Source organism: Cyprinodon variegatus, unplaced genomic scaffold (assembly GCF_000732505.1).
Source record: "Cyprinodon variegatus isolate N-32 unplaced genomic scaffold, C_variegatus-1.0 Scaffold182, whole genome shotgun sequence".
NCBI classification, from domain to species: Eukaryota; Metazoa; Chordata; class Actinopteri; order Cyprinodontiformes; family Cyprinodontidae; genus Cyprinodon; species Cyprinodon variegatus.
The window spans coordinates 703,872-726,299 of NW_015150635.1; the positions used below are offsets into that span (position 1 = coordinate 703,872).

The following is a 22,428-nucleotide window of genomic DNA, read 5'->3' on the forward strand; positions in this document are numbered from 1 at the left end:
CACAAAAATAAAAAATATAATATAGTAGATGGAACTATAGAGCTACACACTCATGTACAGTAGGTGGTGGTATGCACCTATAAGTCGTTTGCAATCTACCAATCTAACAAAGAAGAAGAATAAACTCCTCCCACACCGTCCGGTCATCCCTTCTCCCCAGCTTACCCACCGTCATACCGCCAACGAGCGTACCTAGTAAGTTATCAACAATGCAAGCAGTGGCAAACAGTAGAAGCGGAGTGTTTTTCCCCCACAATGTTTCGCGTGTTTTTATCTCGTGGTTTTTGTGCCAAATGTGCCCCACTGGCAGCCCCTCGCTCTTTACTACCACTGCAGGCAGACGCTGTTCGGGCTCAGAAGCGTTTTTTAGGGGGAACAGTCATCCGTAAGCAGCGATCAAAGTCCAAAACCTGGCTGTATGGGGTCGGTGTGGGCATTGTTTTAGCTGTAGGCCTGAAATACAGGTCTGACTCTGCAAACAGCTCATGCGATGATAAAATTAAAACTGCACAAAAGACCAATTCTTACAGAGATGCCATTAAAGCCAGCAGAGATCTGCTAGAAGGAATAAAGGTAGGCAAAGAGGTAATGATAGACAGCTTAGCTTTCTGTGTTATTAACCCAAATCATCTCTGCTGTCATCAGGCTGAGGTTGGTGCTCCTGGGCTGGTAGTTGGGGTTGCAGTGGATGGTGTTCAAGTGTGGTCTGAAGGTGGGTTGATCATCCAAACAGCCCAGAACTAATTCCCCACTCCAACTAACTATCTAACCTGTGTTTAAAGCTGAACAGGAACAAATGATTTCAGTTCATTTATAATGTTATTTCAGGCACTTTACAGAGACAATACTGTCAGATTGGTTAGGAAACCCAGTTGACTGCATCCAGTCATTGATTTGCAAGACCTGCTCCTCCTGGATGAGTCTGTGGCGACGACCTTCGCTTGCATTTTGTAGTTGACTCTTCAACAATCCCTCGTAAGAGCATGCATGTAGTGACAGTGGAAAGGAAAATTCCCTTTAACAGGAAGAAACCTCCAACAGAACCAGGGTCAGTGTGAGCGGCCATCTGCCGAGGCAGACTGGGGTTCAAGGAGACAGAAGCAGATATACAAAAGGCTAACTAGCTCCAAATATGGCCTTATTAGGGAAAGACAGAGCCAGGCACACAAGCTCCAATCTAATTCTGCTAGCCTCAGTAAAAGAAACAGGACTACACTGGAAACAGGCCAAGTTCTAACATCTATAAACCGAGATGTTGATAGCAGCAGCAGCCCAGCTGATATTTTAATCCAGAATGGAATCACAGATCAGATGAAGCTACTATGATTAGAAAAAGCATAAAAAGCAAAAAACATAAAGTTAAAAGTGGAACTTGACAAATGCTGTAGAGTGGGAGAATAGAGATCAAAGCAGAATGAGGAAAAGTGGTCCCTATGTGATCCAGCAGCCCAAACATATAGCAGCAAAAATAATGAAAGTAGCTTATGATAACTTAACTTAAGGAGAAACGTCTGTCAGGACTGAAATTATGCCACGCTAGATTTTGGCTGTTAACACCTTACCTCCAGCTACCTCTTTAGTCACCCAGGGACTAAGCAAACATCACTCTGTTTTTAACTGTTATCAAAAAGGAAAGTTAAGCCTTAAATTAAGCCTTAAAAATAGTAGTTATGGCAACTTAAACCTGATGGTGGCAGCATCAGGCTGTTAAAAATGGTTTTCCTTCTGACAGGGTGTCATGGTTGGGTTGAAGATGAATAGATAAATGCAATCCCTTGACAAAAATCTGTTTAATTAGAAACGGACATTATGCCTTGATGGAGATCCACCATCCAGTGGGACAAGGAGCAAAGTATACAGTCTGTACTATGATGAAAAAAACAAAAAAACATTAGATCTTTATCTTCAGCATAGTACAGAAGAAAAAATGTTTTGTGATTGCAAAAATCAGAAAACAAAATTGGATAGTTACCATTTTATTTTGAATCTCACTTTGAAAAATTCTCACATTTTGAAGAATAAACCCCACTAATGGTCATAATCATTCATTAAGATGTAAACCCGATCCTCCTGCTCCTCAGGAAGCTAAATGAGAAATCAAAGTTCTTCTAACCTTTAGTGGATTTTTCAGAAGGTATAATTATTACTTCAGTGTTCATTCACTATAATCAGCCAGCAGCTGTGAAGTAAAAGATTTGCAATATAATTAAGTGTCAAAATTTAATTACAGATATCTGTTAATAATATTCATATCATGTAAAGTAAATAATGTTCATCTAGATGCCCCAAAGTATAAGTCAGGTTTAAGTTCAAAAGATGAATCCATAACGACTTTTCACTTCAATGGTGATTTTTTTATGTTTTGTGAATCAATAAAAGGTTAATGAATGGTGAATATTTTTACATGATAGTAGGGAGGATTTATAGGAAGATTGTAAAAAAAATTATAAAATAACATAAGAAAGTCACATAATGTCAGAATTCAAAGAAACCATAACAATGCCATTAGCTTTTTTTCTAGGAACGTTTAAAACTTGAGAAAAGCACACATTTTTGGACAACTTATATTAAAAAGTAAACCAGGCAAACAAAATGAAAACATAGCTGAAGTTATAATGCATTGTTTACAAATAGTATTGTTTTCAGTTTAACTAAACAAAAAACAAAAAAATAATGTACCCATTACACCTGTTCCTAAGCTCTATAAGGATTGATATAGCTTAAAAAATGCTTGATTGCTTTCCGTAAAAATTCAAAAAATATCCACTGGACTTGGTTTCCAAGATTTGAAGAAGTTTCGCCATCTCTCCAGGAAGATTTCTTAATTTAAATGCGCTTCCTGGAGAGGTGGCGAAACATCTTCAAATCTTGGAAACCAATTCCAGTGGATATTTTTTGAATTTTTACGGAATGACTATGACCTGGATGACTAAGAACCTTCATCAGCATGCTTGATTGCTGTTTAACCAAGCTGGGCAAACAGTGCTGCCACTGATCATGTTTACTGATGGTATTCATTTTCTATTGAAATTATATTTAGCTCAACTTAAAAAGGAAATGGGTGTAGCTGCAGCTCGACTGAACACATTTTCTATTAAAAATTGCTTTACAAACCTGCCAACATATTTCAAATCCTTCAGGAAGAATGTTTTATAGTGAGATGAAACTACATCTGGTTTTGGCTCCCAACAAAAAAGGATAGTTGGTTCAAAAAACAACAACAACAAAAAAAAAAAAAAAACAAGCCACCATTACCCAAAGAACAAAAACAGGGAAACATTTGGTTGCAGCATCATGCACAGGTGTTCGTTTTCATCACATAGAAGTGTGGTTTCTGTCCAATTTGATCAAGTCATAAATTTACCCAAATACCAGTCAGTTTTTAATCTGCCTTAAGTCATAATTCTAAATCAATTTATCCTTGCCCAAACAAAATAAAAGTTTTGGATTGGCTGTATTTGGTGGCTTATTATCTAAACAACTTGGATCATTTGGGCCAGATAGAGTGAAAACATTTCACAGCCAAGTTGTAGTATGCTTTTAAATTCACAACAAAAAAGAATGATCGCTAAAAATGTATCAGAAAGTACTTCAATGAAGAAGTAAATGTTGTGCACATGATTAAAACTGGCAAAAGCTTTAAAATAACTGTTATGGCTCATTTTTTTTTATGGCAGCTGTGCATCTGTTTATTAGCTTTAGGGTTGGTTCTCAATGACTGAGAAATAAAGAATCAGATTTCCAGCTTGGTTTGCATTCAGAGAGTTCGTTATGAACAATTATGAAGTAAAACCAAAATCAGGGTGGCTGTGAACAAACCTGACGCTGCAGATGTATGATCATTAATCTTGACCCATAGCCGCTTTTCTGCACTGTAAAAACATCAATGAAATGCTTTTACAGCCTCTGCAGTCACTGAAGCTGTTATGTGATGCAGGCATTGGTTACGCTGATTTGGAGAATCGTGTCCCATGCTCTTCTGAAACGGTGATGCGAATTGCCAGCATCAGCAAGCCCCTCACATCTGCAGCGGCTGCACGACTCTGCGAGGAAGGAAAACTTGACCTCGATGCCCCCGTCCAGAAATACGTGCCAGAGTTTCCTCAGAAACAGTTTGATGGAAAAGATGTAAGTCATTAAGTTATATTAGAGATGATCTTATTCTAATATTTTCTTCCATCCATAGTAGACTTTTTTTTTCTGTTTAGGTTACAATAACTTCTCGAATGTTGCTGTCACATCTAAGCGGCATAAGGCACTATGAGAAGGATGTAAGAAAAGTTAGAGAGGAGAAAGAGAAGGCCAAGCGACTTCTAAAGCCTCCAGGTAAACAGAAAGAGGATGAGAAGATATCTGAAAAAAAAGAAAAACCCGAAGAAGATCAAACCTCTAAAAGCAAACAAAGCACTCAGACCCAGAAGAAAAAGGAGTTTGAGCATGAAGAGTACTATTTAAAGGACAATTTTGAAAGTGTCATCCAGTCCTTGGACCTTTTTAAAGACGACCCGCTCATTTTCAAACCTGGTAAAGTTTTTTACAAAATTATTTCCCTATGATACATTTTAATCAGTGCTGATTGTGACTAATTTTTTTACTACATTCTAGGCAGCACATTCCTGTACTCTACTCACGCCTTCACTCTGCTGAGTGCTGTTATGGAGCGGGCTGCAGGCCAGCGCTTCCTGGATTTCATGATGAACATGTTTCGGGAACTGGGAATGCTCAATACATTTCCAGATGAGAATGACCCCATTATATATCACCGCTCCAGGCAATCTAAAATATTTTTGTGTTTTTATCCTCTGCAGCACCTTGCAATAGCATCCACATCAATTCAGCCTTTTATGATATCTTTAGATTTATTTCTTTGGCATTCACCTTACAGACCATGAGTCTTCAATTCCAGTCCTCATGGTCTGATGTTCTGCAGCTTTGAAGTGTGTCTCTGCTTCAAATTAGTCAGTAGCAGAACTTGATTGCATACTGAGGAAGTAACTGAACATTTTATTTAAATGTATTGAAGAAGAGACTCATCTAAAAGGTGCGGGACACTGGAAATGAAGGAATGAATTAAAGACTCCAGTTATAAACCAGCACACAGTGAAGAAATACAGGGGAGTGAAAGGAAAGTATTTTGATATAATTTTTCCAAATGTGTTGCAATCAGCCATTGTTACCTTTATAAACCTTAACCCTTTAAAGCCCAATCCAAGAATAAAACAAAACAGAAAATTACTTTTTTTTTTGGTTTAAAGTCCTTATTTGGCCTTTTAACAAAATATATAAAAAGAAAAAACAGAAATACATTTTTGATATTAATAATTTATTACTATGCGATAAGTCAAGATAATTTTTTGTGCAGTCTTCTGCCCTCTGTTATCAGGTATATCTGATTGTGTACAATAGGATTTTAAAAAAAGTTTTTACCATTAAATTATGCAAAAGGTGTCAGACGCAAAACATTTCAGAAACCGTATATATCAAATATGATACATTTGGCATTACAGAGTTAAATAAGCTTCCATTGTAACTAGTTTCCTTCAGGAAGAGCAGACACAAGCCCATCTCAATTTCAATTTTTTTTTTCTGCATTTATTGTCATTACACTGTCACAAGTTCACCCATTCCTTTGGGGAGCAGTGGGCTGCCATTGTGCGGTGCCCGGGGAGCAGAGTGGGGTTAAGGGTCTTGCTCAGGGACCCAAAGTGGCAGTCTGTGGGAGTGGGGCTTGAACTCAGAACCTCTGGATTCTAAGCGTAATGCCCTAACCACTAGGCAGCCACCCCCTATGGCAGGAACAGTATTCTGGTATGAAAATAGACTTTACAAGAATTGTAAGCATATGCCCAAGTTGTGAAGAAATACATAATCTTCATACATTATCTGGTGCAATTATAAAACAGTATCTCAAACTTTCAGCTTGAAGTATTGTTTTATCTGACAAAGCAAGTGTGTCTTGGTATATTTGCAGATCTGCAAAAAATATACCAAGACACAGCCACCCACCCTCCCTGACAACCTGGGAAAAAGTGGCAGAGGCTTCAACAAAGCTCAGGGTTTCTATGGAGTAACTTCAGAGATCTACAGCTTCAATGAAAGAACTGTTGAAGGATACATTAGCCTGACAAGACAAACATACCTTCCCTGATAAAACATGGTAGTGGCAGTATCATGCAGAAGTTCAACTTCCAACAGGACAAATGTTTCCATATGACCAGAACCTCAGTAGAATGAAAAATATCTTATTCTTGTTCAATTTGGAATATATGCCTCCATCAAATCTGACTGAGTTTGGTTTGAAAGAAGAGGAACTTCTTTTTTAGTTCTTGGATGTGGAAAGCTGATTGAAAAAACCTCATTATTATTTTTTATTTTTTGCAGTAAAATTGGGTTCTTTAAAGGATTGACTTAGTGGTCTTAATACATATGCACCTCATACTTTAAAGGTTTTTATTTGTTAAAAAATTTCAAAGCACTTTCCTTCCACTTCAGTTCTGCACTACTTACTGATGGTCTATCGAATAAAGTCTTTAATGAAACAATAATTTTCTAGTTAAAATGTTACATTCCACTGCATATTTCTAATAAAACTCATTACTTTAGTGAAGATGTTGTTTGGAGTAGAAATGTTTTCAACACGGTCAAATCCAACCCTTTGTTTACTGTCTCTGCAGATTTTATCATCGCAACAAGCGAGGACGAGTTGTAAACTGCCCATATGTGGACAACTCCTACAAATGGGCAGGAGGCGGCTTCCTCTCCACAGTAGGAGACCTGCTGCTCTTTGGTAACGCTCTACTGTACAGTTACCAGGTGGCTCAATTAAAGGACACTAAGGGTTTGCTCCCTGGGTTCCTAAAACCCGAATCAGTTATAGAGCTTTGGACACCGGTTGATAAGACTGAGGCCAGCTGGGATAAGGACGGACTGTACGGCCAAGGTTGGCTGGTGGTGGAGAAGCTGCAGAAGTACGGTCTGTGCAGGAAACGCAGGCATTACGTGTCGCACACAGGAGGAGCTGTGGGAGCCAGCAGCGTTCTTCTAGTGCTGCCTAGTGAGGAGATCGATCGATGCCAGGGACAGACCCCCCTGCTCCCGCAAGGGGTGGTGGTCACCATAATCACAAACATGCAGTCCGTGGGTCTGAACAGCACTGCGCTAAAAATTGCTCATCACTTTGACAAAGCTAGAAATGTGTGTGAATAATTCATTTAAAGTTCATGGAATATATGGCTACTTTTTTTTTTTATACAGATTGAAAATCCTTTAAACAAAAAACTATTAACCCATATTTCATCCATTGGAAAACAAATATAACTTTAAATTTGTATTTAGAATCTAAATTCTGTGTTTTTTTCTCAAGTTTATCCAGCTTTCCTAAAACTGTGTTCATGTCCCAGGTCAAGAGAGGCTAATGTCTGATTGATAGCATTCCTATCTTCTATTTGTTTTTTCTATTCAGGCATGCGTGCTGCATTGGCAGCATGCTTCTAGTTATTATCGTGCTGAAAAATGTCACCCGTTGAGTTTCCGTCCAGACCTTGTGAAATTTGGCATTCCTCTTTCTTTTCCTCCTTGCTTCCTTTCATAGGAAAGGCTTCACACCCACTGAAAGCAATGAAGTAATTCCTGACGGGAGTTTCAGTAAGTGGGTGGCTTTGGTGAAAGGAATTATAGAAGAGGCAAATACTTCCAGGTCCTTCTGTAACATCTTTTATTCCTAATTTAAGAACCTGTGGCTGTCATCTATTCTTTTAGACCTTAATCTTCTTTCGTTTCCCCCATTTTCCAGTTTATTAGTTGTTTGCAAGGTTGCAAGGATGTTCAATAATTTTTTTTTTGGCCTAGATAAATTTAGAAATTTTATAAAAGCAAAACCTCTTGTCTTCCAAACATTATTTTCACTGACATTCATTGATTAATGCAAATTATGCAAAATTGTTTTTGTAATATCCTGCTTTTAATTAAAGATTGTATTTTTAATGCCATTTTTTGCAAAGTTCCATGTAATTTCTATCTTTTTACACTCAAATGAATAGTACATACTTTTAGATGCAGAACGAATAAAAAGAAAAAAGATTGGGAGAACATTTTCAGGAACGCCTGTGAATTTTATTTAAGTAAATAGAATAAATCCTAGAATACATCTCAGCAAAGTTGATGTTACATTAATAGTGCGACAATATTACGAATACAATTATGCTGCATAAATGCATAAAACCAAAGGTATCCCTTTTGCCCAACAATATGTCTAATCCTTAATAAATACGTCAAAGTCTGTTTTTCTAAACTGGAGTTTGAATAAAAATTGAAACAAAGTCGACCAAAACAATCAGATGAGTCTACTAATGTTTATTCAACTTTTTTTAGACCACAATTTTCTAACTTAACTTTCATATTTTTACATTTAGTATTGATCTCTACTCTGAACTAGTTTGAACTATAATGCTCATAGTTCAAGCTCTTTGCATAAGGATTATTTTTATGCGTGCCTTTTTTTTTCTCTCTACCCGAATATCGTAAACTTTAATAAAAATGTGCAACTTGCATTTCTTTAAACATAAATCAAATGTTAAAATTAGTGCTTTGCTTCTCCTTGCTGTTTTTTTTTGTGCATAGTAATGGTATCAAATAGTCTTTGTGCCTATTAATGATGAAATGAGGAAGCGGATGTTTCTAATATCTGCAGAAAGAAGTGGAAATGAGTCACTTTGTTTAACTAATTCCTCAGTGATTGAAATGAACATTAAGAGCTGTTGTTATGGTTCTCTTTAGAAATACAGCATTTAAAAAAATGTATCAACATTTTGAGTTTTGTGAAATAAACAGCCTTCTAAAACTTTGTTGTATTTTTATTTCTTAGTAGTTAAGATATCTTTTCTGCCACAAGGTGGAGATGGTATACTGTGGAGCTTCTAATCTACAGTCATTTTCATTCAGTAAAGAGGTTTTTTTCTTATATCAAAGACACAATAATCTCTTAAAACAGGCAGCACTGAATAAGGAGTTTAATGAAAAAAAAATTGGTTATTTACATTTGAACAAAAAAAAAATGCATATAAAAAATTATATCCTACTAACCCATGAGGAAACCTCTCTCAACACGCAACCAATGAAATATTTCTTTCGAGCGTGGATACTTTTGTTCTGGCCTCTGAACTTCTCCACGTCAGGGGGGATGGGGGTCCTGGAATTTAACTTTTAGGTCCTTCCTTAGATTCCCATAACAGAATTTACAAAGACTCTGCTTGCACCCCTATACAGTGTTAGGACTTTTTGTGAAAACATAAAACTAAAAAAATAAATAAAAACATGCTGGTAAGCTTTAGATATCAACCAGGGATATGGAAATTTGACTGTAATGATAATGCCATGCATAAATGACAAAGGTTCTTATGAAAGGTGATTTATTTTTTCTTCAAATAAAAACTTCATTGTTCAAACTAATTTATTCTGCAGTATTTCAAGATATAACAGACAAAATAAAAACCTATGAATAAAAACGAAAGACAAGTTTAACCTGGACTCAATTAATTAGTATAAGTATTGCTGTTAAAAATACAATGACTGGTAACAAAAAATATGTACATATATATATATATATATATATATATATATATATATAAAGATATTTACTGTGATATTGAGGTTGTTGTTTAATTTAACAATTCCATCAAATAAGTCCAGCAATCTGTCCAACACACATTAACATTTTAAGGATCTATAATCTTTAAGTGTTTATGTTATCTTTATCTTTTTATTTTAGGTTTTTAGGGAACAAAAAAAACTCTTAGACTTAAACGGAAGTAAAGTTTGCCATTTTGCACGTATTCTCGCATTTCCAGCGTTGTGAGACCTGGGGATGGGATGTTAAAGGTGTTTTGGGGAATTGAGATCACTATGGCCAGTCTAGAGGTTCTCTTGGGCAATTACAATTTCACAACGGCTTAAAAAAGCACTGTCATAAAAAAAGGATATGAATAAACCGTCTTCATAATTCTAAAGTAAGCACCATAGAATATACTAAAACATTTACAAACATGTTTATTACAACTACTTTTTTAAAGCATCCAGTTACTTTTTACAATTGGTTGCTTTGTTTTGTGTTAATTTGTTTTGTTTTTTTCTACCAAATATTTCACAAAACAAGATTAGGTTGTCTCAACTCACTTTTCGAAAGCACATTTAGAAAAATACACTGAAATGTAAAAAGTTGTGGCTTCTAACTTTTATCAAAGTTAAGAAGCTGCATTAATTTCCCAACCACTTATTTCATATCTTCCATAAATTTACTCATTTTAAAAGAGACTCTGCAGATTACATAGTTAACTGTAACAAAATTAAAAAATATATTTATTATTTTAAAACACACACAAACACACAGAGATATCATTAGGAAAGCTCATATGTTCGAGGTTTCTCTGAAGAGGCCCTTGTTCCGTTTTTGTTCTGTCATTTTTCCTTGTCTTATCATCCTGTATATGGAAGGAAAAAAATAAAGATTATATTACATTTATTAAATTGCATCTACTGTAACTTTATATGGATCTATATCATTTAAACTTTTAGATGTTTCAAGAGTATGGGTAGTTTTGAATAATTTACTTACTTTTGCACATAGTAGATGACAACAGCCAGCACCACCAAGATGAGGATGACTATGATGATCACAGCTGCTAATAATCCTCTCTCCATTTCATCCAAAGATTGATATTGTAGCGTTAAATGCTCACATCTGCTTCCTGCGTAATTTCCCGTGCAGCTAAAAGCGGTGAAAGAAATTAGGAAATTTGTCAGCAACATCAACCTCATGGTTCTCCATATATTTCTTCCTATCAACTACCGGTATTTAAAATTACAACAATTTCTACATGCAAGGTAAATGCAAGTGTTTGGGCCTAAATTTGTTTGGATAGAATAAATCTTTGTGTTTGCTTTACGTTACTTACTGGCAGAAGAACGTATCAATAGATGGCATTTTATAACATGTCCCTCCATTCATGCAATAGGTTGCATCTTGTGGATCACAAAGCTTTCCGTGTTCTAAAAATGATACAGGATTAGTCATCAATTTAAGCACAGCTTTGCTGTTATGGTTACCAAGATGATTTACCTTCCATCATTTGAAGTGCTTTAGCTGTGGTATATCCTAACAGAAAACCTGTTGAGAAATGTCAGCTATAAAAACATAATTCAATTTACAAGTGGTTTCATTAAAACCTCCTTTTTGTAAAACATTTACTTAATTTCAATAATAAATGGGACACCTCAAATTAATAAAAAAAAATGTTTCTTACCAGCTCATGAAATCCTCTGCTGCTGGTCCTTGAGGTAAATCTTTGTGGCACCTGCATCTCTGTGCAGTTTTCTCATGTGGGTGTGCTTTTGCTTAAAGAATGCAGCAGTGGCAGTTTATCCACTTTTTTAAATGGCAAGTGAAATGTCAAGTTACAGCCCTCTTATACTTCCCCACTATCTCTTAGTATTTTACGATGTTCTAAACAGTAAATTTTAAGACAAGTTGTAAGATTTTTACCTCATACGTTGGCTAGGAGGGTTTAATTTTACCTGGTGAAGCTTGAATGTTTTCTTTTTCTATTTAGCAGAATGATGAGGAGGGAAACACCTGTTTGCCTTGTGAACTTTGCCTCTCTGGGTTTGGTAGGAAGCATGAATGATCGGTATGCGGCGAGGCATGAATGGAATCGTGAGAACTTTCAACGAAAACATCCCATTGCGTATGTCAGACGAGTAATTGTTTTTGCCCTGAACCGTTAGCTGACTCACCATCTGGCAGCATCTTCCTTTTAATATTTTGGTTTCATGCTTTTAGTTTCATGATAGATACAATCACTTCCAAAAACAGTGAGGTACTCAGGACCTGTTCAGTTAGGATATAATGTCCTCTGTGACAGGTTTATGTGATGCTTCGGCCACAGCAAAACCATTGAGTTTTAATGGGAAGTTTCTTGAGAAATTACAGCAGGTGAATATTCTCAGTCATCGAGGTCATAGTCGTTCCAAAAAAGTAAAAAACAAACCACTGGACTTTGTTTCTAGGTTTGAACACATTTCACTTCCTATCCAGGAAGCTTTTACAATTCAAAAATCATCCAGACTTCTTAATGCAGTCTGGAAGTTCCACAGGGTATGAGACCTCCCAACTTCATGAAAGCCCACAATGTGACTCCAAGTCATTGAAAAGTTTTTTGTACTAACACATTTTGGAGATGTCTTCTACTGTGTTGAAACATCTTAATTTTTCCAGTTAATTACTTAAAAGTAATACTCAAATTGTGATTTTAGCACCTATGTTCTCTATCGCGAACCCCATCTATTTAAAGCCTGTGTCATTCAAGTTATATTTGGTCACCTGTCTGAATCTGCAACAACAATTATAAAAATTAAATTACTTTATCGGTCAATTATGTTATTTAGCAGCAACTGTTTTCCCATCAACTTTTATCCAACACTCTGTCCTTACTTTTTGGCAGAGTTGCTAAATGAACGCCATGGTTCTAGGAACAAAATTAGGGTGCCATTTCCCGTTTTCTTAAATCCTCTTAGGGAGTGGATAGCAGGACAATGGCTCTAAACATAAATCAGAGCTAAAATGATATAGTTTATATGAAAGCATATCAGTGTGTAATGGTACAGTCACAGTCTAGACCAGAGGTCATGGATTAGCAGACCACGGTCTCATCTGGACCCACCTGCTGGCTAATTCGGACCCAACTTGATTTAAAACATTTATAAATTACCGCATTTTCTCAGACGAAAGTGTCTAACTCTACTTGGCCGCTTCTCTCATTAATATGATAAAGCCCTCCGGAGTGTCAGGGACCAGGCTACACGTGATACAAATTAGCCAATGAACGGAGTCAGTCTGAGTTGCTGCTACTAGCCACTTTTAGACACAGCAGGCAATCCTATGGCAAGGCAGGCGATGGGAAAGAAGAAGATTATGAGAAAAAGAGAGCAGAGAAAGTGTGGACTGCTGGAAGAACAACAGTGAACTGGTGAAAGAAAAGTGAAATGGCCTGCTCTAAGATGACCCTGCACATTTATTTTGCGTATGTTTGGCTCAACCTACTGCTTTGAAGCAGGATTCTCCACCATGAACATAATCAAAAATAAATATCAATCCAGGCTCAAAATGAGCACCTTGATATGTGCTTCAGAATGGCTTTGTCGCCATTTAAACCCAGGTTTAAAGTCTTGCAGTGCAGCCCAAAGCCCACTTCTCTCATTAAGCTGTAAAAAATAAAATAAAAAAATAACAAACGATCAGTTCAGGTATTTTATAAAATATATCAATCAGGAAATTGTCTATATACCAAACTGAATGATTGTTATTCTCTAATTAGAAAAACACTTTAGATTTTAAAATGGAAAAAAAAGTTTTATTTAAAAATCCAATGTATAACATGGATGCATAAAAAAACTCATTTTATTTCAGTGTTAAATTCTGTTTAAAGTAACCTATTATAATTAAAAATGTCGCCGGACTTTTACTGGTTGTTGGTTTTTCTTAATTCGGACCCCGCTGATTTTTAATTGGTTACACCTGGTCTAGACCTAAATCCAAATGAGGTGGTAAGATGTGGAACTAGATGTTTCCCATTCAGACAATATCTTGCCCACGACCAAAATCAAATTAGAAAATAATCCCAAAAGATTACATCCTGATAACCTAATTAAAATTAATAGAAAACCAGCTGGAAAAAAAAAGTTAATATCCATTGTTAGGCTGGTGACTCTCATCTTTATTTGTCCATGTCCTGATGAAACTAACTCTGTACATAGACCATGGGTTATGTGGATGACTTTACATTTTTAGCCTTTTAATGCTTAGAAAACAGAAATTAATGTATTTTTATCAATGTTTGAAAAAGGTGCCGAGTAGTCAGTCACTGCATTATGACATTAAATTGGTTTCAGATAATAATGTAAAACCCCTTGGTGTTATTTTTGAATAGGACATGCCATTTTAAATCCCTCATTAAATGGTTCTAGAATTTTCTTCTTTTATCTTTCAAGTGTATCCAAAATTAGAAATATCTTGCTTCTCTGCTGAGAAACCAGTCCATTTGTTAATTCAGGGCTTGGCTATTGTAACTTGTGCAGTCAGGAAGTACACAGAAGGAAGTTAAAAGCCTTCGGCTGATCCAAAATGCTGCAGCCAAAATTCTGATGAAAATTTAAAAGGAAGGTGCAATTCCTCTTATCTAAGCTTCCATGAACTGAGCCACTATCAAGTTCCATTGGAGATGATAATGTTATATGTGCTCTCTTTTATCCCATTTGACATTTAAGTGACTCATAGCTCATTTGCTTAACTGTTTAGTGTTTCTAAGAAAAGGTTCTGTCTTTTTCCTTGAACCCTCAGTTAACCTCAGCACACAATGAGCCTGGTTCTGCTGGAATTTTTTGTTTCTTTTCCTATTAAAATGTAGTTATTCCTCCCCACCATCACTACATGCATGCTCAGGGTGAGGGATTGCTGAAGAGTCACTAACAATGCAAGATATGACATTGTTAGTGACTAGTGACTGCAAATCCAGCAGTGTGAGTGACTGGTTGCAATGAGCCTGATTTCCTCATAGAAAACTTTTAACCAATCTGAATGTGACTTGAATGAAATGTATCTGTAAAGCACCCTGGGATCACATGGGTTGTGATTTGCCACTCAATAAATCAAATGAATTGAACTGAATAATGATATTGCGATGTTCTCAATTCAGTTTTTGCATAGCGTGCTGTATTGTACGCGTCCTGTGTTCAGTTCAACTGAAACATCATTAGTTCAACTTTTTTATTTTCTTTAGTCCAACTGTTTTTAATGTTCTTTTTTGTTTCTGCATTTTTTATTTTCTTTTTTTTTTCCTACTTGCTTTGATTCTGTTTTATTTTCCTATATTTTAATCATGTAAACCACTTTGCATCGTCTTTGTACTGAATTGTGCTATACAAATAAATTTGCCTTGCCTTGCCTTGCCTTGTACACTTCCGCTAGACATGTAAACATGGTAGAGGCATATTCTCTAGAAAAAAATACATTCTTATTATAACTACTACAAGATGGGGAGTGACGGCCTAGTGGTTAGGGCATAGAGCTTGGAATCCTGAGGTTCTGAGTTTGAGGCCCACTCCCACTGACTACCAATTTGGGTCTCCAAGCAAGACCCATAAGCCCCACAGCTCGCTGAGGGGATGGGTGAAATGCAGAGGTTAATTGCTCCAAAATGTATTATTATTATTATTATTATTAAGTCCTTATGACATGGTCTGACTTTATTTGAATTTATATAGGGCCATATACACTTATATACAGTACTGTGGGGAAACAATACAATGAGGCTGGAAACTCATAAATTGCATTTAGCACTTTGCTGCCACTGAAACCTTGAATGTACCTGAATATATGGGCCTATCAATTCTTTTCCGTGCGGGTGAGTTGTTATCGCGAGGAACTCGAGAGTAAAACGAAGCTAGTGCGTTTTCCTACGTCGACGCTTCCAGAGCGACAGAGAAACGGGGACATTCAGAATGCTGTGTCCAGGTCTTCAACGTGGACCGCATTAATGAGTGGATCAACTAAATCTTACCCTTTTTAATAAAGATTATACCCCGTTTTTTTTTTTTTCTCGCGCTGACGCCCTTTCACAGCACATCTGCAACCGCTGCTGTTCGTCTTTCAGCACCTGGACAGCTCCCCGTTATGCAGCTCTTCTCCTCATTATCATCATCAGGCACATGGAGTCCCTGGTGTGAATGTGGGGGAAGCCCTGCGAGCTCATCATGCTCCTCCGGATGCGGTGAAAACCTCGTTGTCTCCGCTAAAGGATGCTGCTTCCAGCGCAGAGGAGGTGTTCTCCATCCTCTGAGAAGAAACGGTACGTGCGTGCAGTCGAAGGAGATTCAAGCCTGATCGCTGCCTACACACAAGAAGATCCGAACTTCAGTCTCATCGATCATCATCATCATAATGATAATCGATTAAAAAAGGAATATCACAGCTGTGTGGTGTTTGGAGCCAGGACCATGTAGAAAATACAAAAGAGGTCAGTTGGCTTTTATTCAAGCCTAAATACAGTGATTTTTGGTGTGGTTTTTTTATTTGTTTTTTTGTTAAATCATAAATACAAATTGGATTTTGAGCGCAGAGCGGAAATGTTAAAAGCCTTAATGACTATATAAATAGCCTGTGAAAAATAACTGGAATTGCCTCCGTGTTACGTTAAATGCCGAGAGAGTGGCCAGAAATAGCCCAGGGTGATTTTTACACGAAATGAAACAGCCTATTAAAATGAGAGCCTTTGTGGAGAGGCTGCAGCACCCATTGGGACAAGGGTCAACTCAAGATGTTGACTGAGGAATTTAGATCCGTGTTTGTGATTTTTTTTCCCCCTTTTCCGTCACCTTTACACTTTGTTTTGGACCTTTTTGAACATATTGTATCCCCAGGGGATGTTTTTTTGTTTCTTTGTTTGTTGTTGTTTTCTTTTTCTCTATCAAAGAGTCTTTTGGGGATTGCTGCGGTGAAACAGACCTCTCAGCTGACCTATGTTGATTTCTCCTGAGCAGCATTTAATTTGCTGTGCTTCAACAAATCTTTCTGCTCTGGCTGTGAATGCTGACAATGGGGAATTTAAAGGTTATTCCCAGTTTAAAGCAATATCACAGATTTTAATTAATCCTAAAGCAAAACCTTTATGTAATATTGTTGTCTTTTTCAACATGTGATGATCTGTATGCTGTGGTTTTTAAATCTTTATTTAATATTTTTATTTTATTGATCAACTTGAACATAACAGAGACCCAAAGTGGCAGATTCTATGAAATGTTTATCAGCAGAAAGAAGCAGAAAGTGTTTTAAAATGTCCTGGTAGATGAGTTTAGAACTGAGAAAACACAGTTGAAAAATGGCACCAAAATGTGTCACAGATGTATATATATACATACATACATATATATATATATATATATACAGTGTTCTATTTTTTAAGGAAATATAACAGAATTTTTATTAGTTCTTAAGGAAACACTTCAACATTAACAAATACGCTGCTTTGATGAATTGCTTGAGGTGTATTCGATGTGCATAAGACAATTTTGTTTAAAGTTATAGTAATGCAACATCACTAACTAGATCAGTAAGTGCATTGCTACAAATTCTAATCCTATATGGCAAATAATTTCTTAGTAGGTGAAGAAAGGTAAGGAACTTCTGAAGCAACACGTGCTTTAAATGTTTGTTATAAAATTTACTTCTCTTAAGATCTGACTGAAATTAGCCATTTAAGACATTGTTATAAAGGACAGTTAATTTAGTCTTTTAAAAATGTATTGAATTGGATGAAAAATATCAGGCACTCTATATTTATAGTGGATTATAAGAAGTCAGGCTATTGAGAGAAAAGATGAAAAAAATTATGTACTAAAGTTTTTTTAAGGGGTCGAACAAACATACCAACTCCACTGGTGAAAACTACCTAGCTATATTTGGTTTGAGGGATGTAACACAGTTTTACATGGGAATTTGATGGGATTTGTTCTCCTTAGAGTACATGGAACATTTTTAATAAATTGAATACTTGAGGAGGTCATATTGCTTTTTATTTAATGATTAACTCATTAAAATTGCTATTTTAATAGTAACCCATACATCAGGCAAAATCTTGTTTTCAGACCATCAAGATTAGGGGAATAAATTGAACCACTGAATCTCTGGACCTTAGTTGAATAGATACTGTAACCTGCTGTCCACATCACAATGCTAATAAGTGAGGGAAAACAGGAAGTGTAATTAAATCCAATTATCTTGGGTTCAGATACCAACTCACAGTTACCAGTGATTGATCTATTTCATACAATTTATATATATATAAATGTATATATATATAATTGAGAAGTGATATTTTGTCAGAGAAAGTCCGATTATACTTTTCTGCCATTATCTCAGTAGCAATAACAAATATGATATATTCTCTTTATGTTTTGAATCAGCATAGAATAGGAAGTATTATAGAGTCATTTTTACACGTCATTTATGTGAAAATAAATAAAGAAAAAATTAAATAAAAAATATGATCTTTAGTTTTTCATAATCCGGGTTTCGGGTTTTTTTGTTGTTTTTTTAACTTCAGGAGTTTAGAATCTTGAATTGAATTACTGTGATAAATTGACTTTTCAACGGATGCACCTGTAACTTTTCACATCTGTTTAGGCACTTTACCAATTCCCACTGAGTAGACTCAATTGGCTCTCTGTGTAAGGGGGGACAAAGAGCAAGCCCTCTCTGCACTTACTATGCAAAGGGTGTGAAGTCCTGAAACACCCTGATCCACAGAAGGGAACACATATTGGATGAAACTTAAAATCAATTACAATTCAGTGTACCCCATGAAAATTGTTGAACCCATAAATCCTAACTGGCACTGGAATTTTGTTGATGAATTTACATGAATTTGTCTGTTTCAGCTTCATCTTTCCTTTTACTCCAGCATTAGAATATTCCATTTGTGCTTAACATATAGTAATTCATTTTGTTTTACCATATTCTGTATTCACAGATATGGTCCTGACCAGATCTCTTCAGTGGTGAATTCACATTTAGCTCTTGGTTTAATTTAAAGAAGAGAAATTTTCAGCAACAAGACCTTGACATGAGCAACACCCAGTAAGTATTGAAAGCATACAGGATCATGTGAAACAAATACTGAGATAAAAAGTATGAAAATTCTGATTTTTCTTGACCTCCACATAAGCAGGGATTTGTGCAAAAACTCTTTTCATTGTGTGAGTACAGCAAACCTGTGTCAGGTTCACTTAACATTCAGGAGGGATTGTTACATGTCATCTTCTCTTATTAATAATTACTCTGTGTGTGGTCCCTCCGATGAGCTCCGCATCCTGATTACGGGGAGGTTAGGGCTGGAAAAAGGGGGGCTGAGTTAGAGGAAGTGAAGTGGAGTAGTGTGAAGCTGAGAGAGAGATGAATGCAAAGTGTGTTCAGTCAGCTGCATCTTCTGCAAAGCGCAGGATGCTACTTGGAGCCAATCGGGTCTTTTGTCTGAGCTTCCAACCAGCAGATTAATGCTGATTTTGGTTAAATAGTTAATTTATCAAATTAAAACCAATACAGATAATTTACATATAAAGGACAAGAAGTGACCAAGATATAGATTGCTTGTAGATATAAAACACATAAGGATTCAGGTTAGGTTAACTGATATCTCAAAGAAAACCACGTATTTCAGCTCACTGGTCTTCATCAGAGCATGCTCGGCTGGTGGGCTCAGACATTGGCACGATTCTTGTTGAAGTGGCCTGGAAAGGAATTGTTGATTGAAACGTGAGTCAAACCAACTCTGCAGTCTTCTGTCTGTGCTACCAAGAAGCTTTCTTCTAGATCTAGCTTATTCTAATACTAAGGTTTAACAGTGCCAGTAAAAAAAAAAAACAATGACAGTGTATCTGTTTCCAAGAATTAAACAGTTGAGGTGCAAAGAAAACTAACAGAAGAGGAATGAAGGTTGGTTTGGTTTCATACAGCACTTTGTGAATATGATACCTGTGAAAGGTGCTTTGAAAATAATGTTACTTACTTGTTATCACTTTGACAATGTTAACCAGAATAAATACAAAAAAGGATTATCAAAGTTTTAGGTCTATACCAAGGATGTCAAACTTAAATCTTCTAAGGCTAGTGTCCTAAAGCTTTAAGATATATCCCCAGTCCAACACACCAGAATCAGATTGTTTAATAACCTTTTCAGTCAAAGCCAGCTTCTCCAGAATCCTGCAAAGCCCATATTTCAATTATTTGATTCTTGTAAGTTAAAGCAGAGATGCATCTAAAAGGTGTAGGACACTGACCTGTGAGGATTGGATTATTACAGCCCTGGTCTAGGCTTTGACTGGGCCAACCAAAATTTTTTTTTTTTTTTTTTTTTTTTCTGCTGAAGAGCTGAACTTGGGTCCACCAATAACTGCTTACTATTCAGGTCAGGTCATGGAGCTACAAAGTAGGCCCAAGACTTCTGTATAGGTTAGCTTGGCCAGCCAGATTAACAAGAGGGGGGTAAGTCAGTCTGCTAAGTTTTAAACTCTCTGGTCCTAAACAGACCGGACCAATCACAGAGCTAGAGGCACAGAATTTTTCCTCTAGTGCTGGATATCATAAAGGTAGTTAATGAAAGAGTTCAATTATGTTTGTCTGGTTAGCAGTAGTTTTCAGCTTTAACTGTTTTTTGGATTCTATCTATGCCTAATCTCTGAATCGTAAATCATGAACGCTGACCTTGTTAGGTATACTATAGTATAGTCTGGGTAGAGAGTTGTGCATGTGCATTTATTTTAAAGTGGAAAGTGCGTGTCTTTTCAAAGGTTCGCGAAAATCCTCCACTATACCTAAAATTTTATCTAGTGCTGGATAGTATAAAGACATTTAATAAAATAAGAAAATGATGTTTGTCTGGTTAGTAGTGGTTTTCTACTTTGGGTTCTATTGATGCCTAATCTCGAAATCATAAATCTAGAACACTGGCCTTTACCAAGTTAAGTGAATTTTTCTGGGTTATTTTGTGACTTCCAGTTTGGTATATAAGGGAGGTGCTCAACTATTAAGATAATCTGTAAGTGAATCATGCTAAATTACACTTTAAACAAGGGTTTTTAAAGTCCTACTTGAATTATCAATCCATCCATCCATATTCTTCTGCTTATCCGTGGTCGGGTCGCTGAGGCAGCAGTCTAAGCAAAGATGCCCAGACTGCCCGATCCACGCAAACTTCCTCCATCTTCTCTGGGGGGGCCCTGAGGCGACACTAAGCCAGCTAAGAGACATACCCCCTCCAGCATGTCCTGGGCCTTCCATAAGGCTTCATCCCAATGGGACATGCCTGGAACACCTCAGAGGGAGGTGATTGGGAGGCATCCGAAACAGATGCCCGAGACACTTTAGATGGCTCCTTTCGACATGGAGGAGCAACGACTCTACTCCTCTCGGGTAACTGCACTCCTCACCCGGTCTCGAAGGGTGCACCCAGCCACCCTGCTAAGTGAAATCATTTTGGCCGCTTGTATTCATGATCTTGTCTTTTTGGTCATTACCAAGATCTCATGACCTTAGGTGAGGGTGGGAACGTAGATCGATCAGCAAATCGAGAGCTTCACCCCCCCAACTCAGCTCCCTCATTACCACAAAAGCAACCTATAAAGCGACCACATCACTGTCGATGTTGCACCGATCCGTCTATCAATCTGACGCTCCATCCATCCCTCACTCGTGAACAAGACCCCCGAGATACTGGAACTCCTCCACTTGAGATAAATTCCGCATTGTTCCTCCTGGATCAGAGGTTTCGACTATCGGCCCTCCTCTCCAGCACCCTGGAGTAGACCTTACTTAGGCTGAGGAGTGTGATCCCTCTGTAATTGGAGCACACCCTCCGGTCCCCCTTTTTAAAGAGAAAGACCACCACCCCACTCTGCCAATCCAGAGGTACTGTCCTCGACTGCCACGTGATATTGCAGAGACGTGTCAGCCAAGATCTGGGTGACTTCAGCCCGGCTGATTGGTGAGTCCACCTCTGAGTCCCCAGCATCTGCTTCCTCCTCGGAAGGCGTGGCAATGGGATTGAGGAGATCCTTAAAGTACTACTTTCACAGCCCGACAACATCCCCAGTCGAGGTCAGCAACCCCCCAACCGTGCTGTAAACAGTGTTGCTGAAGCATCGCTTACCCCTCCTAAGGTGGCAGATGGTTTGCTAGAACACCCTCGAGGCCAACCGATAGTCCTCCTCCATGGCCTCTCCGAACTCATCCCAGACCTGAGATTTTGCCTCTGCCACCGCACGAGCCACTGTACGCTTGGCCTGCCGGTACCTATCAGCTGACTCCAGAGTCCACTAGCTAAAAATTTTTACTTTTGGTTTAACAACTTTAGAAAAAGTCATGTTTGCTTTGCAAGCTCAAGGAACCTGCAGCATCAAAAGAATTCCCAGAAAAGAGTAAGGAAGGATGATGGGGGAAAAAATCCTTAAAATCTTTTCCCTGTAATAGCCGTCCTGCACCGACTAATTTCATCATTACCTTACAAAGTTTTAAGTATTAACAGATGCTCAAATTGTGTTAATTCCAATTTAAACAGTGTTTAAGCAAAACTAATATAGTTACCCTGTTACCAATATCTTTGTACAAACATCATCATTCATCCACATGCTCCAGTGAGCAGAAAGTATGTGTGTACATAACCTGAGCACTGTAGTTTATTTTGAATATGTCCCAAAACCTGTTCTACACTTTTTAGATAACAGCAGATACAACAACGTTTTGAACATCTTCTTAAAGAAATCACTTCTTCATAGATAAACTCAGCTGCTGTGTAACTGGATGGTTTATTTTTAGAAAAAAATAGTTGT

At 37.2% G+C, this 22,428-nt stretch overlaps 3 protein-coding genes across 3 annotated transcripts in view; 2 read left to right on the forward strand and 1 right to left on the reverse strand.

The window, feature by feature from the left end:
- Positions 1–175: 175 nt before the first annotated feature.
- Positions 176–8,825, forward strand: lactb (lactamase beta). The gene is made up of 6 exons (XM_015378955.1): positions 176–573; positions 646–712; positions 3,938–4,128; positions 4,209–4,524; positions 4,606–4,771; positions 6,675–8,825. Exons 1-6 carry the CDS (start codon positions 256–258, stop codon positions 7,204–7,206), a joined length of 1,590 nt encoding a protein of 529 aa, XP_015234441.1. The 5' UTR covers positions 176–255; the 3' UTR covers positions 7,207–8,825.
- A 1,059-nt stretch (positions 8,826–9,884) lies between these two features.
- nrg4 (neuregulin 4) lies at positions 9,885–11,418 on the reverse strand. Its single transcript, XM_015378920.1, has 5 exons — positions 11,298–11,418; positions 11,114–11,161; positions 10,950–11,043; positions 10,610–10,762; positions 9,885–10,475 (listed from the first exon to the last, which is right to left on the reverse strand). Exons 2-5 carry the CDS (start codon positions 11,121–11,123, stop codon positions 10,403–10,405), a joined length of 330 nt encoding a protein of 109 aa, XP_015234406.1. The 5' UTR covers positions 11,124–11,161; positions 11,298–11,418; the 3' UTR covers positions 9,885–10,402.
- A 4,079-nt stretch (positions 11,419–15,497) lies between these two features.
- tmem266 (transmembrane protein 266) overlaps positions 15,498–22,428 on the forward strand; it is a 47,377-nt gene continuing 40,446 nt past the window's right edge. The window contains exons 1-2 of the mRNA XM_015378953.1: positions 15,498–16,064; positions 18,576–18,682. Of these exons, the coding sequence (XP_015234439.1) occupies positions 18,669–18,682 (14 nt within the window). The 5' untranslated portion in view covers positions 15,498–16,064; positions 18,576–18,668. The remainder of the gene's footprint in view (positions 16,065–18,575; positions 18,683–22,428) is intronic.